The sequence below is a fragment of the Protopterus annectens genome, chromosome 3.part0, assembly GCF_019279795.1.
Source record: "Protopterus annectens isolate FY-2018-M chromosome 3.part0, PAN1.0, whole genome shotgun sequence".
NCBI lineage: Eukaryota > Metazoa > Chordata > Ceratodontiformes > Protopteridae > Protopterus > Protopterus annectens.
The window spans coordinates 120181894-120194231 of record NC_056731.1 but is presented as its reverse complement, the minus strand read 5'-3'; the positions used below and the strand labels follow the sequence as shown (position 1 = coordinate 120194231).

The 12338-nt window shown below is 39.0% G+C and overlaps 1 protein-coding gene across 1 annotated transcript in view; it reads right to left on the bottom strand.

Annotated features, from left to right (window-relative positions):
• Positions 1 to 12338, bottom strand: part of LOC122796778 (macrophage mannose receptor 1-like) — a 2090270-nt gene that overhangs the window by 1906644 nt on the left and 171288 nt on the right. The window contains exon 3 of the mRNA XM_044065506.1: positions 4910 to 5083. Coding sequence (XP_043921441.1) covers positions 4910 to 5083 — 174 coding nt within the window. The remainder of the gene's footprint in view (positions 1 to 4909; positions 5084 to 12338) is intronic.

The window sequence follows — 12338 nt, the reverse complement described above, 5'->3', positions numbered from 1 at the left end:
TCATGCATTAATTGCACATGGGGTCAGGGGGGAAACTAGACACTAGGGACTGGGGACAACTCTTCAAAATAATGCCTTAAAGGGATTTACGTCTAATGTGGGTTGAGAGGGAGACATTAGATACCAGGGATATTCCATACAGGATACCTTAAAGGAACTTAATCAAAACAAAGTGGAGTGGAGAACCAACCATTAGATACCAGGAATACATGCCTTAAAGGCACTAAAGTGGATTCCATCCATGTACCCTCCTGCTGAGGAAATTATCCTCCTGGTCCACTGCTAGACCACAGGGATATAATGGAAAAATGAATAAGACTTGCAAAAAAGGAGGTAAAAAAGCTTTGAACCCTGCACCTTTGCCACAGGAAACATTAGCATTAACTTGCTGCACAAATAAGTTAGTGCAGCAAAGCTTTTTATAGGGTTCAGGTGCCTAGGTAGCAAGACATTTCCCTGTGGTACATTTAACTGGGGACACATGGCTGAAGTGACAGTTAGCTGCAGAGAAATATGGTTGTTTGCAAATTCCCTGTGGGCAAAGAGAAGCACATACTGCCATGCTCACAGCTTTAATAACCAAATGCATGGAGGCAGAAGAAGTAATGAGTGTTGTGCTCAGTGTAGAGTACATACTTATGTAACTACAACATGTAGAACTGTGCTACAGCATGGAGGAAATCCTGCAGGCTACTGTAGTAACATGTATGGTCCAGTATGCGTTTTAGGTAATGTTCTTTAGAGAATGTAAAGGGTTAATGGTCCACCCCCCTTTTATAAAGGTACTGCCCATTGTGCACTGCATTTGTACTGCCAATGACATGCCCTCTGGCCAGCCTGATGCTGATGCCTGCCATATTGCCTGCTGTCTCATGTTCTCTTGGGGACCATGGACATTGTTTTCCCCCTGTGACTTTGGTTCTTGAAGTTGTGGGCATGGCAACACATTCTTCTCTTTGTCCACAGAGAATTTGCAAACAGCCATATTTCTCTGCAGCTAACTGTCACTTCAGCCATGTGTCCCCATTCAAATGTACCACAGGGAAATGCCTCGCTGCTTAGGTGCCTGAACCGTTTTTAGGGTTCAGGTGTCTAGGTAGCAAGACATTTCCCTGTGGTACATTTAACTGGGGACACATGGCTGAAGTGACAGTCAGCTGCAGAGAAATATGGTTGTTTGCAAATTCCCTGTGGGCAAAGAGAAGCACATACTGCCATGCTCATAGCTTTAGTAACCAAACGCATGGAGGTAGAAGAAGTAATGAGTGCTGTGCTCAGTGCAGAGTACATACTTATGTAACTACAACATGTAGGACTGTGCTACAGCATGGAGGAAATCCTGCAGGCTACTGTAGTAACATTTATGCTCCAGTATGCGTTTTAGGTAATGTTCTTTAGAGAATGTAAAGGGTTAATGGTCCACCCCCCTTTTATAAAGGTACTGCCCATTGTGCACTGCATTTGTACTGCCAATGACATGCCCTCTGTCCAGCCTGATGCTGATGCCTGCCATATTGCTTGCTGTCTCATGTTCTCTTGGGGACCATGGACATTGTTTTCCCCCTGTGACTTTGGTTCTTGAAGTTGTGGGCATGGCAACACATTCTTCTCTTTGTCCACAGAGAATTTGCAAACAGACATATTTCTCTGCAGCTAACTGTCACTTCAGCCATGTGTCCCCATTCAAATGTACCACAGGGAAATGTCTCGCTGCCTAGGTGCCTGAACCCTTTTTATAACATATATTGAGAATATCAGTTATTATTCAATACCTACAACAGTGTGTGAGTTACAAGAGAACAACAGACTTCTCAACCCTGAAATGTGAGAAAACCGCACTAAACTAAAATAATGGTAGTATGGACAAAGACACAAGGACAAATTTTAATTATTCCTCTGACAAAATGAAAAAGACAATAGAATAACAGTAGCTGCACTAGTATGCATTTAATGAAGGATATAATGTATGAAATGTGAAAATATGGCATTAATAACTAACTGTAATTGTCTGTGAATTGCCAGGATAGGCAAAAAAAAAAGAAACATCTGGGACATTTTGACAACAAGGACAGGTATAAGGTATGTGGTATGTGAATGAGTGTGTGTGTGCATTACTATGTGTACAAGTGTGGGAGACTGAATGGAGGGGGGGTGCCTCTGATAACACAATGCATTGACTGCCAGTGTTAACTACCCCAGGAACATGCTACTTAGCACTTGCAGTACCCAGTGGTGATTCACAGATATGCAATTTAGCTGAAAGGAGGTCTTTCCTCATTGCAGATAATGTGATAATAATATGCTAATAGTGCATCACAGAAATGAGGCCTCTTTACTGCAGCCGTTAATGTGGGTATTAGGGCTCTCTCTGAATCCCCAGGATTGTCTGCATATCATTTTCCATGCGACACTGTCATATTTACCATTTGAGTTTGAAATATTAACTTTACTGTATGCTTAGAAGAACAGTCTTTGCAGAAAAGGCTGGACCAATGTTTCCCCTTGGGCCAACATTGTGAATAGTATAGTACCATGGCTTCAGACAGATGTCAAAGAAAAACTTCACATGACATTCTAAATGACTTAAAAGAGCATGTGACATCATAACACCATCTCCAAGGAAACTGACACAAGACCCTCACAGAGCTGGGAATAGTCACCTTATCGGAGCAGAAAGCAGATGTGCTATGCTTTATTTTATTGCAAGACATATCTCCTCCAGTATATTAAGAGTTGTAATCTACCGCACATGATATGTTGGTGAGTGCAATATGGAAATAGGCAGATGTGTTGTGGTTCACAACCAGCCCCCCCCCCCAGACATCTACAGTAACATACATGATTCTGTATTTCTGTACAAACCACAACCACAGAAGACTCACACTCCCTGCGCTGGTACTCTCTCCACTAAATGTTGTATCTTTCGGCTTTTCCCGGTTAGGGGTCACCACAAAGGAACCCCGGTCCGCTAATGATTGGCAGTAGATTTTTATGTACCGAGTTGCCAGCCATGACGTACAACCTTCAACGAAGGCACGCCCATTCACGCATGTCTCCACACAGAAGACGCTTTAGCTGAGAATCGAACAGGACAACGTCTTACTTTGAGGTGACATCGCTACCGCAGCACCACCACCGCAGTTACTCTCTCCACTAAATAATGTAAATAAATTGTGCTAATTTGGCACTGGCTGCATGAGATGGAGTAGTATCAGGACTACAACATAAATAAATGCCTTGTTATCTGAAGAAATAACATTTTGTTTACCCAGAATGTTTTGCTACGGTATGCAAAATACTGGCTAAGATCCTATTTCATCATTCTAATAGCATGAATATACAGAAGACATTAATTGAGACAAGATAAACCAAAAATGAAACTGCAGCTTTATACCTTGCAACATTTGTATTAACTTCATTATATACTGTACTACTGCTATTGAAATATAATGCTAAACAATAGTCACTAGAAAGTTGTTACATGCCCTTTACAACTGCTATTGAAATATAATGCTAAACAATAGTCACTAGAAAGCTGTTACATGCCCTTTACACATAAAATCACAATTTACTTCCCTTCTAAATGCTAGTAGAGCTTTATAAGACTTACTAATAAAACTACTACTTCCTTGAAACAGCTGAATCTTCAATCACTAAACAGATCAATACAACTGAACACATAGAAATGCAAAGAAGAGAAAGGATGCTGTGAAAATTTGGGCTGATATTCTTAAATGACAGTCCAACTGATGACACTATATTTTCTCAAGTCAAATGTCATTACCGTCGCACTCCAATTGTAATGATGGTATAACTGGTTAATGGCAGTTCATCTTTACAAATAAAATTCAAAGAACAATATATAATTATCTGATCAACAGAAAATGAAATCTAAAATGTTGTCTCTCATTGCAAAACATGAGACTATAGACTGAGTGTCAAGGACCCAACATCACCTGGGGATTGTTCTGTTTCACATTCCTAATACTGATATCGACAACTCTAATGCCATCACATACTGGAAAAAGAAAGTAATCAGGTTTTTAGAGACAACTAATAGGTCTGCTTTCAATGAACCGTAGGTCATTTGGCCAACCAAGCAGTGGTCTGTTGACACATATTTTGATTAACTGCCCCCTGCTACTGAATGAAACATATAGTTCCTTAGCGTATATGCTATACTGCCTAGTCATATGGTTTTAACAAATCAAACTGTAATCAACAACTCAAACACAAACACAAACATTACAATTCATTCCTTACTACAAAAATATCAGTTGTATGGTTGCTCATACAATCTCATACTGTTTTGTGAAATGGCTTACATAACAAAAGATGCATTCTACACTATGCTTAGAACTTCTGCTTTGATCATGAGCATTGATGAATAGGAAAATAATTACATAAAGAAGATGTTACAGGAGCATGGTTCAAATTTCAAATAGTCATCCAGGAGTTACTTCAGATACATAGAGGAGGTAAAGCAGAAAGAGATAGCCTCCCCCCAGTACTACATATATTCATACAGACACATGTACACACATGCATAAACACACACTAGTAGACACAAACATATATACCAAGACAGTTTGAATAGCAAAACAATGATGTCATGTTTATTCATTCTTTAGAATAAGTGTAAATAGTACAGAAACCCATCTAGATATCAGGATTCACTTATTTGTTCTCAATATTTTAATTTAGAAAAAGACTGGATAAGTCAAAGATAAACTTATTCCAGTTTTCTGTCCCAGATGTTGAACTTTTCAACAAAATATTAAGAAATTCTAATGACATTGACATCTGAAGCTCCACTAGAATATATGCTGTCATAAAGGAATATCCGAGCAAATAAAATATTGTGAATATTATGCATTTTACTAAATTTTCAACCTCTCTTAATATGTACCTTTTATGGGGCAAAATCCGTACTTCCCATCTCTGTCATAGCTTTCTGTGGTTGAGCACCAGCTTCCTCCATCAGATCTTCCATCGGTTGTGCAGTCAGCATACCATTTCTTGTTAAACAGAAAAGGGAATGTACAAGGCTGTCCGTTGGAGTTACCATTCAGGGAAAATATTTCTAAGACAAAACAATGCCAGATTAGTCTCAATCCATTTCTTTAGAATGAATTATATGACAAATACAGCTCAGTATAGGCCCTTACAGGAGATTCAGTAAGGCACACTTCAAGTTAGATGCAGGACTAAAAGCTGAAATGTCAGTGGGATTTACTGTGGTTTCTGAAGGATAGTGCCTATCGAGACAGCATTCCAAATGAATGCCTTTATCACGATTGAAGTGCATAAATATGGCTTACTCAAAAAATGAGAGAAGTGCAAACAAACTTGTTGACAGAATGAGAAATGACAAACTCTAGCAATCATAGTATCCACACTGTTTACAGAGACATATAACTGTAGCAAAGATGGAGCCTTTTATTAACAAAGTCTCTCTTTCCCAATATCAGTCATTGATGATGACTATAAATAGACTGAAAACACAAATCCCTCTGTATGTTGTGGCATTTATTTAGCAACCAAAAAGCAAGCATGTCATATGCGTGTGTCAGACAGATACATTGGAATTAACATTGGATGAGATTAACTGACGCTCTTCATTTATTTGGTAATGTGCAAGATACATTACACCATTCTGCAAATCTGCAGCATGGCTTTTGAGCCGTCTGTATCAGATATTAACACAGTGAGTTACAGCATATGTCAATGAGTACCATATGCAATGGCATTCATCAGCAGCTGCCCCTTTTCCCATTTTCTACACCAAGTGGGTGTTGCATCATTTATTGCCACTCTCCTACCTTCTTTAACTATCATGCTTGACTGTTGCATGACTTCTTTCATATAATCCAGCCATTTCTTTGCCGTACATCCCTGGTTCCTCTTGCTTACTTCATGTGTAATCTTTTTCACCAGTTTTTCTTCTACTTTCCTACACATGTACCAGAACCACAGTAATGTGATCTTTTTGACATTATTTGCAATTGCAGCTACTTTGGCTTGTATGCTGATGTCATCATTTCTCTGTCTCATATTGTGTACTCTACAAACCATCTCAAGCTCTTTGTTTCTATCACCTCTTGCTTCCACAACTGCTCTTCCTTCACTTCCCAGTTTTTTTATCAGACAAAAGTACTGGCTGCACCTCTGCTTTGTACACCTGACTTTTCAGCTTGTTTGTCATTCTTTTCACACACTACCTCTGACACTCAGCCAGTTGGCTTCATCCACTCTGATTGCGGCTTTGACCTTCTCAACCATCCCTCTCACATACATGAAACTGTTAACCTGTTCCACTATTTTCCATTCTATTTCAGTTTTCAGCTTCTCCGGATTTCCCCTTTTGCTGCCATGACAACTGTCCCTCTGTATTCAGTTTCATCCCATGTGCTTTCAGCTTTGCATTCCATTTTCTTATCATTTGCTGAAGTTCCTTTTCAGAATCTCTTTGTAATGCAACATCATATGCATATAGCAACTTTGTTGCTCTGTCCCCACTCATTTGTTTGCTAATGTAGTCTGTCATCAGTATGAACACCAGTGGGCTCAGACCTGAACCTTGACGCACACCCACTCTGACTGAGAGCACCACTTTGATTCCAAACTCTGTTCGCATTTGTATCACTGAATCCTTGTACATAGCCTGCATGTCTTATCAATGTTTCACAGACTTCAAACCATTGCTGGACTGCTCAAGACAGCTTTCCTGCAGCTTTGTCATATGCTTTCCCCAAGCCCAGGAATGCCTACTTGGACTCTTTCTTCTTCCCTAGCTTCTTCTCCATTGTCCATCTAACTGTAAACATCAGGCTGGTTATACTGGATTGTGATCTGAATAATTGCTCATCTTCCATCTTACTTTCTACTACTCTCCATATTCGTTTACCCATCACCCTGTCTGGTCCTTTCATACCCAAACTTGTGAATGTCCCCTTTTTTCCTGTACTATGTCACTAGAGTGCTTACTTTTAATTCATCTGGAATACACCTTTCTCTTTCATTACTCTCCCAACACCTTGATCATATCTGCTGTGACCATAACTAAGTCTGCTGCTTTCCTTAACTTTATTTTCCTAAGTGCTCCTTCTTACTTCTTTTTGGGTGAGCTGTTCTTCCTCTTCTACTTCTTTAATTGTAGGCTGTGTCTGGGGCAGTACAACTTTTGTGAGATTTTCTTTATTCAGAAGTTGCTGGAAGTACTCCTTCATCTGACTTTGATATCTTATGAACGGTAAACAGGTTGTTGCTTACATTCCTAATGAACAGTGTCTGCTTATCTTCTCTACCTTTCTGGTTTTACTTAGTAACCTGACAGAGTTTCTTTCTGCCGTCTGCTGACTGACTTTCCAAAATCTGACAGAGTGCTTCTGATATCTTGGTCTTTGCTGTTGTGACTGCTCTCTTGTCTCTTTGTTAGCCATCCAGTGTTCCTTCATAGCCTGGTCCATCTTTTCTTTCTTCCAAATTTTCTAAACTCCTTCATTCTTTTGATAAATTCCCAGAGTTTTCAGTTATGTACCTTATTTCAGTACCTTGTTTGTCCACATATCTATTTTATTGTCTTCACAAATGCTGTTTAGAGATGCTGCCATTCTTCTTCAACTCCACTTATATGTTCTTCTTAGTGACGTTCCAAAGGTCTGAGTATTTCCTTTAACTGTTGAGCTTTCACTCCAGTCAGCACAGAGGTCTATATCCTAGTCCCTGTTGACTTTAGAGCTTTCTCTGACCACTGTTTGCAGCTGATTGTGGCCACCAATGGTTTATGCTTTTCACTGGGGATGACTTCAAAATCTCTCATTTTACCACAATGCCCTTTCCTTACTAGGAGCAAGTTTACCTGGGTTGCATATTGACCACTCATTTATGTGACCTTGTGACTGTCTTACCATTCAATCATGTGCTGTTGTCTAAGACAGAACCCTAAACTGGCCTCTCCTTCGTTATTCATCTTGCTCTGTCCAGGCAGTCCTTATATAATGCTCTGTCTATCTCAAGTATATAGGCCTGCCATTATGAACAACAGCTCCTGTTGTCCTGCTGCCTGACATCACAACCCTGCTGTGCAGCATAGGCTGAGATTGTGAATACCACTTGAATTTACACTGGACTCTGATTACAGGGTTTATTGCTAAATCTTATGAGACCCTTCCAGTCTTCAGAAGGCTTTCTCTCACCACAATTCCACACCATTTCTACTCTGCCCCCCTCCCCATAGACTCTAGATCTCAAGTCAAACGGTTTTGCTGGACTGACCTTCCACCTATTTGGTCTCAGATTTCAACTGTGTTTTATCCTTGCTACTCCTATCTGTAAACAGACTGTGCATGAAGTCCCTGGAATTTGAACTAAGGAGTCCTATTTGTTTGTAGAATATGTAATCACAATACATTAAACAACTAAATTCTGTGCACATAAGATATCACCATTGTATATATCACTGATTTGATCAGATATCCCCTTTTTTAATACAGTGTATCTCTTTAAAACCAAGTCATTTGAGTTGACTGCCTTTGTAACAACTATGCTGATTCTGTGATCTTCAGGCACATATAGATTCACACACACGCACACGCGCACACACACACACACACACACACACACACACACACACACACACACACACACACACACACACGCACATGCACACACACACACGCACACACGCACACACACACACACACACACACACACACACACACACACACACACACACACACACACACACACACACACACACACACACACACACACATAAACGCACATTCACACATAAACACACGCACATATGGCATGGCATCTGTCTAAATTATACAGGTTTTACTTGTACATTTGCACTATTTTGGTTTTGTATAGCTTCTTGTTCAGTGTTGCAGTTTCAAGCAAATAGTAGTTAAACTGCTAGCTATCAAATGGTGGTATAAATTTTCTGCTAAAGGATATTACAGCTTTCTTAATGTAAAATGCTTCACTGATATATTGTATATGGCATAAAACATATGACATGCAAAAGTTGCAGAAATTATTAAGATAAATGTACGAGAGTGCAACTGCTACTCAGCCACATCCTGGCTCTTTACATGAAGGAGATGTTTGCAGTGCTACCACCCACCAAAGTTTCATCTAATAAATTAAAGTATTCCTTGTTGTAGGCCTAAGTTCCATGGACCAGAAAATGCTTAATCATTCCTGGACACTTACTGATGACCATCAGTGGTCTCTGCCTCTGCAGACATGACTTTATCCACTTGCATATATCCCACTTCTGATGGAGAAAGTTGCTTAATTTCTAGCTGTAATATTCATACCTAGCAATTAGTCTAGGGGTTCATATAGTTTAAGCCTAGTTGCCAGAAGCAGTGAGCCATTTCTATCCATGTCTGCTACTATATCTAATGCTATTTCTACCATTTTCTTATTATACTCTGTAACTGTATAAACATGTAAACCTGGATTTTTTTTAAAATGACAATGTCTCATATTTTGATATTATAATAATAATTTGTGAAATATATTACTTTTGTTCACTTTTCATAAGCCTACTGAAAAGAAACATAAAAGTGCAAGCTGGAATTTATCACCTGAAACATATAGTTACTAATATAGATTTAAGGCAGTTTATGTGATTTAAATAGATAACTGTGGTCATATATAATTTTGTTGAATGCCGTTTTCACTGAAGCGCACATGGTAAAAAATGACTACGTATACAGAATTTAGTAGAATCCCAATTCATAGAATATTTCATGAAAAACAAACATACTGTCAAACTATTTTTCTGAATGCAAGCATGCCCCTCTGTAGCCCCCACCCTCTTACTAAAATATACTAACTCCATAGTCATACATTTGTGGAGAAGGGAGAAAAGACCTTCTGCTATGAATCTCTACTGGCAAAAAATCCATACTAGAGATCTGGGACTATAACATGTGGGGGGCCATTGCCAATATGAAAATAGTCATCTAGACCTGCTTTCCTTATCACTACTATGATCCTGGTATCCTAAACCACAACAGCAGTAACTGTCTGTGGTCTTTACAGTTTTCTGACTTGTTGCTAAGTGAACTGTGTTTTCAGTGAAATATATTTTCAATGATTTTTCTTGAAAGCTTGTGCTTCAGTGAAAATGTCATTCAGTGAAATACATGGTACCTAATGAAACAAGGTTGATGAGCCTGTAGCTGCACAAAGAGATTTATACAGAAAGCTGTAATCCACATGGGGTACAGATGGCAATGCACACAGTAGCAAATATGGAAAGCATAGTCAATTTATGTGGTAATTACAATAAGCCTCAGTTTTCATCCTCACATGAACTATTTGCTAGGTTTGCACTTGATTGGTGGTCTAAATAACGTCCCTCAATGTCAAGGGAGACTACTAAAATTAGACAAAAACTGTAGCTGTGGTAGTATGGTACTCCCATATCATTTGAAAGAGACCAAGAACAATTAGGGGCAATACAACTCATGATGGTATTTGGAATAATAAATAATGTTTTTAAGTATACTTGGAAAAGACATCTGTCTCTGGGAAACCTATAAACTATGCCAATATCTAAATAAAAATGACAGACATTAACACACACCACATTACTGTACATATCATTTTACACTGATATCGATTTTATAGTATATGGTGCCCTGTGCAACAATAACACTTTTTACATTAGATTAAGTGCTGAAGAAATCAGGAATATGGATAGTGATTTTTAGAAATTAATTGCTTTGGCATGCTCAGCCAATTAATACGATTGTTAACGGCAACCGCAAACCCTTCATGTGTAGCCATCTTCAAACAGAGGACCTGAAGGAAGAAATAGACTGCCAACACCTGAGGATGAATGTCATGTTAATCTTTTGTCATATGGCAATTTAAAGATAAATTCCATCTTTGGGGAAAAATCCTTTTAACCAGCAATATCAGATAATTTCACTTGTTTTCTTTGTCAGTGCAACAAAATAGGTTCACATGAAATGCTGTGTTGTTCTGAACATTCTATAAAATAGCCTTTTCTTCTGGTTTCTGTTTTTACCACTGCTTTATATTCAATTTTAATCTTTGGTATCATTATTATTCGAGGCTACATTACAGTTTCTGCTTTGGGTGGCAAAGTTGTGCATGATTATGTTGATTCTCCATGTCAATATCTAGATATTTAGGCTGGTGTTACCATCCTTTATCCAGCTGATTCCAGCTTCCTGTATCATTGTTCCTGATTTACTTCAAAATGTTTACTGTTTAAATGCCAATGAGTGTTCCTACCTTATTTTGGTCAAGAAACGTCCAAGGTTTGCCTGATAACATATGTCAAAATACCATTAGATCACTCAGGCATTCTTAAGAAGTAAAATATATTCAGAAAAAATATGTATTCTGCTTACAGCACTTCCAATTCATTGGGTGACCTTAGTTGGCATCTTATTTATTTACTGAATGAGCCATGTTTCTTAATAAGAACAAAATTTCCAACATAAAAATACCATCTAAAACAATCACAAGGTTATGCTGCTAAATGCTAGAGTCTAAACCAGAAACTGCACTCGCTGGAAGCAGTCCTTACCGAGGAAGATGCTGACATAAAACAGCACAATTCCCTTGAATTACTATGGGTGCAATTGACAGTAGGTAAGACTCCTTTTCAGGTCATTGCCAGCCTCCTCCATGAATCAGGACATCTACTCAGCCTACTCAGCCTACTTGGATCTACTTGAGTCAGTCAACATACTCCAAACACCCTGGTTTTGGGGGACTTTAGTTGCTCATCCATTGACTGGGTAAATTATACATGTTCTGAATCACTTGGCCAAATGTTCCTGGACTTTGTTAACTCCAATGCCATGAACTAGCTGGTTGACACACCCACAAGTGGTTCAAACATACTGGATCTGGTGCTCACCAACATGGGGGACCACTACACCACCCCAGTGTGTGGCCATTCCTGGTGAGAGCTGACCACAAATCAGCCTCGCTAGAAGTAACTATAATACAAGACCCTCCTTAGCAACAACTAGACTAAAAACCTCTCCAAGGCCAATTACATCCTCTTGCATGACAGCATAAATAGCTTCATAGCCCTTCCTCCCACTGTTGGTTAACAGATACCTATGCTGAGTTATACACCAATGCTTTATACAAGAACCTGTACAATTGTATTGACTCTGCTGTACCTGCCAAAACCAAAGCAAGATCTTCAAGGAAAAAACAAACCTGCCTTGTGGACAACTGTCATGAATAGGCTATAAAATAGGGAAAAAAATGCTGTCTAAGAGTAGGAAAGAACGGTCTCAAAACTGGAAACACTCCCTCCTCAACTT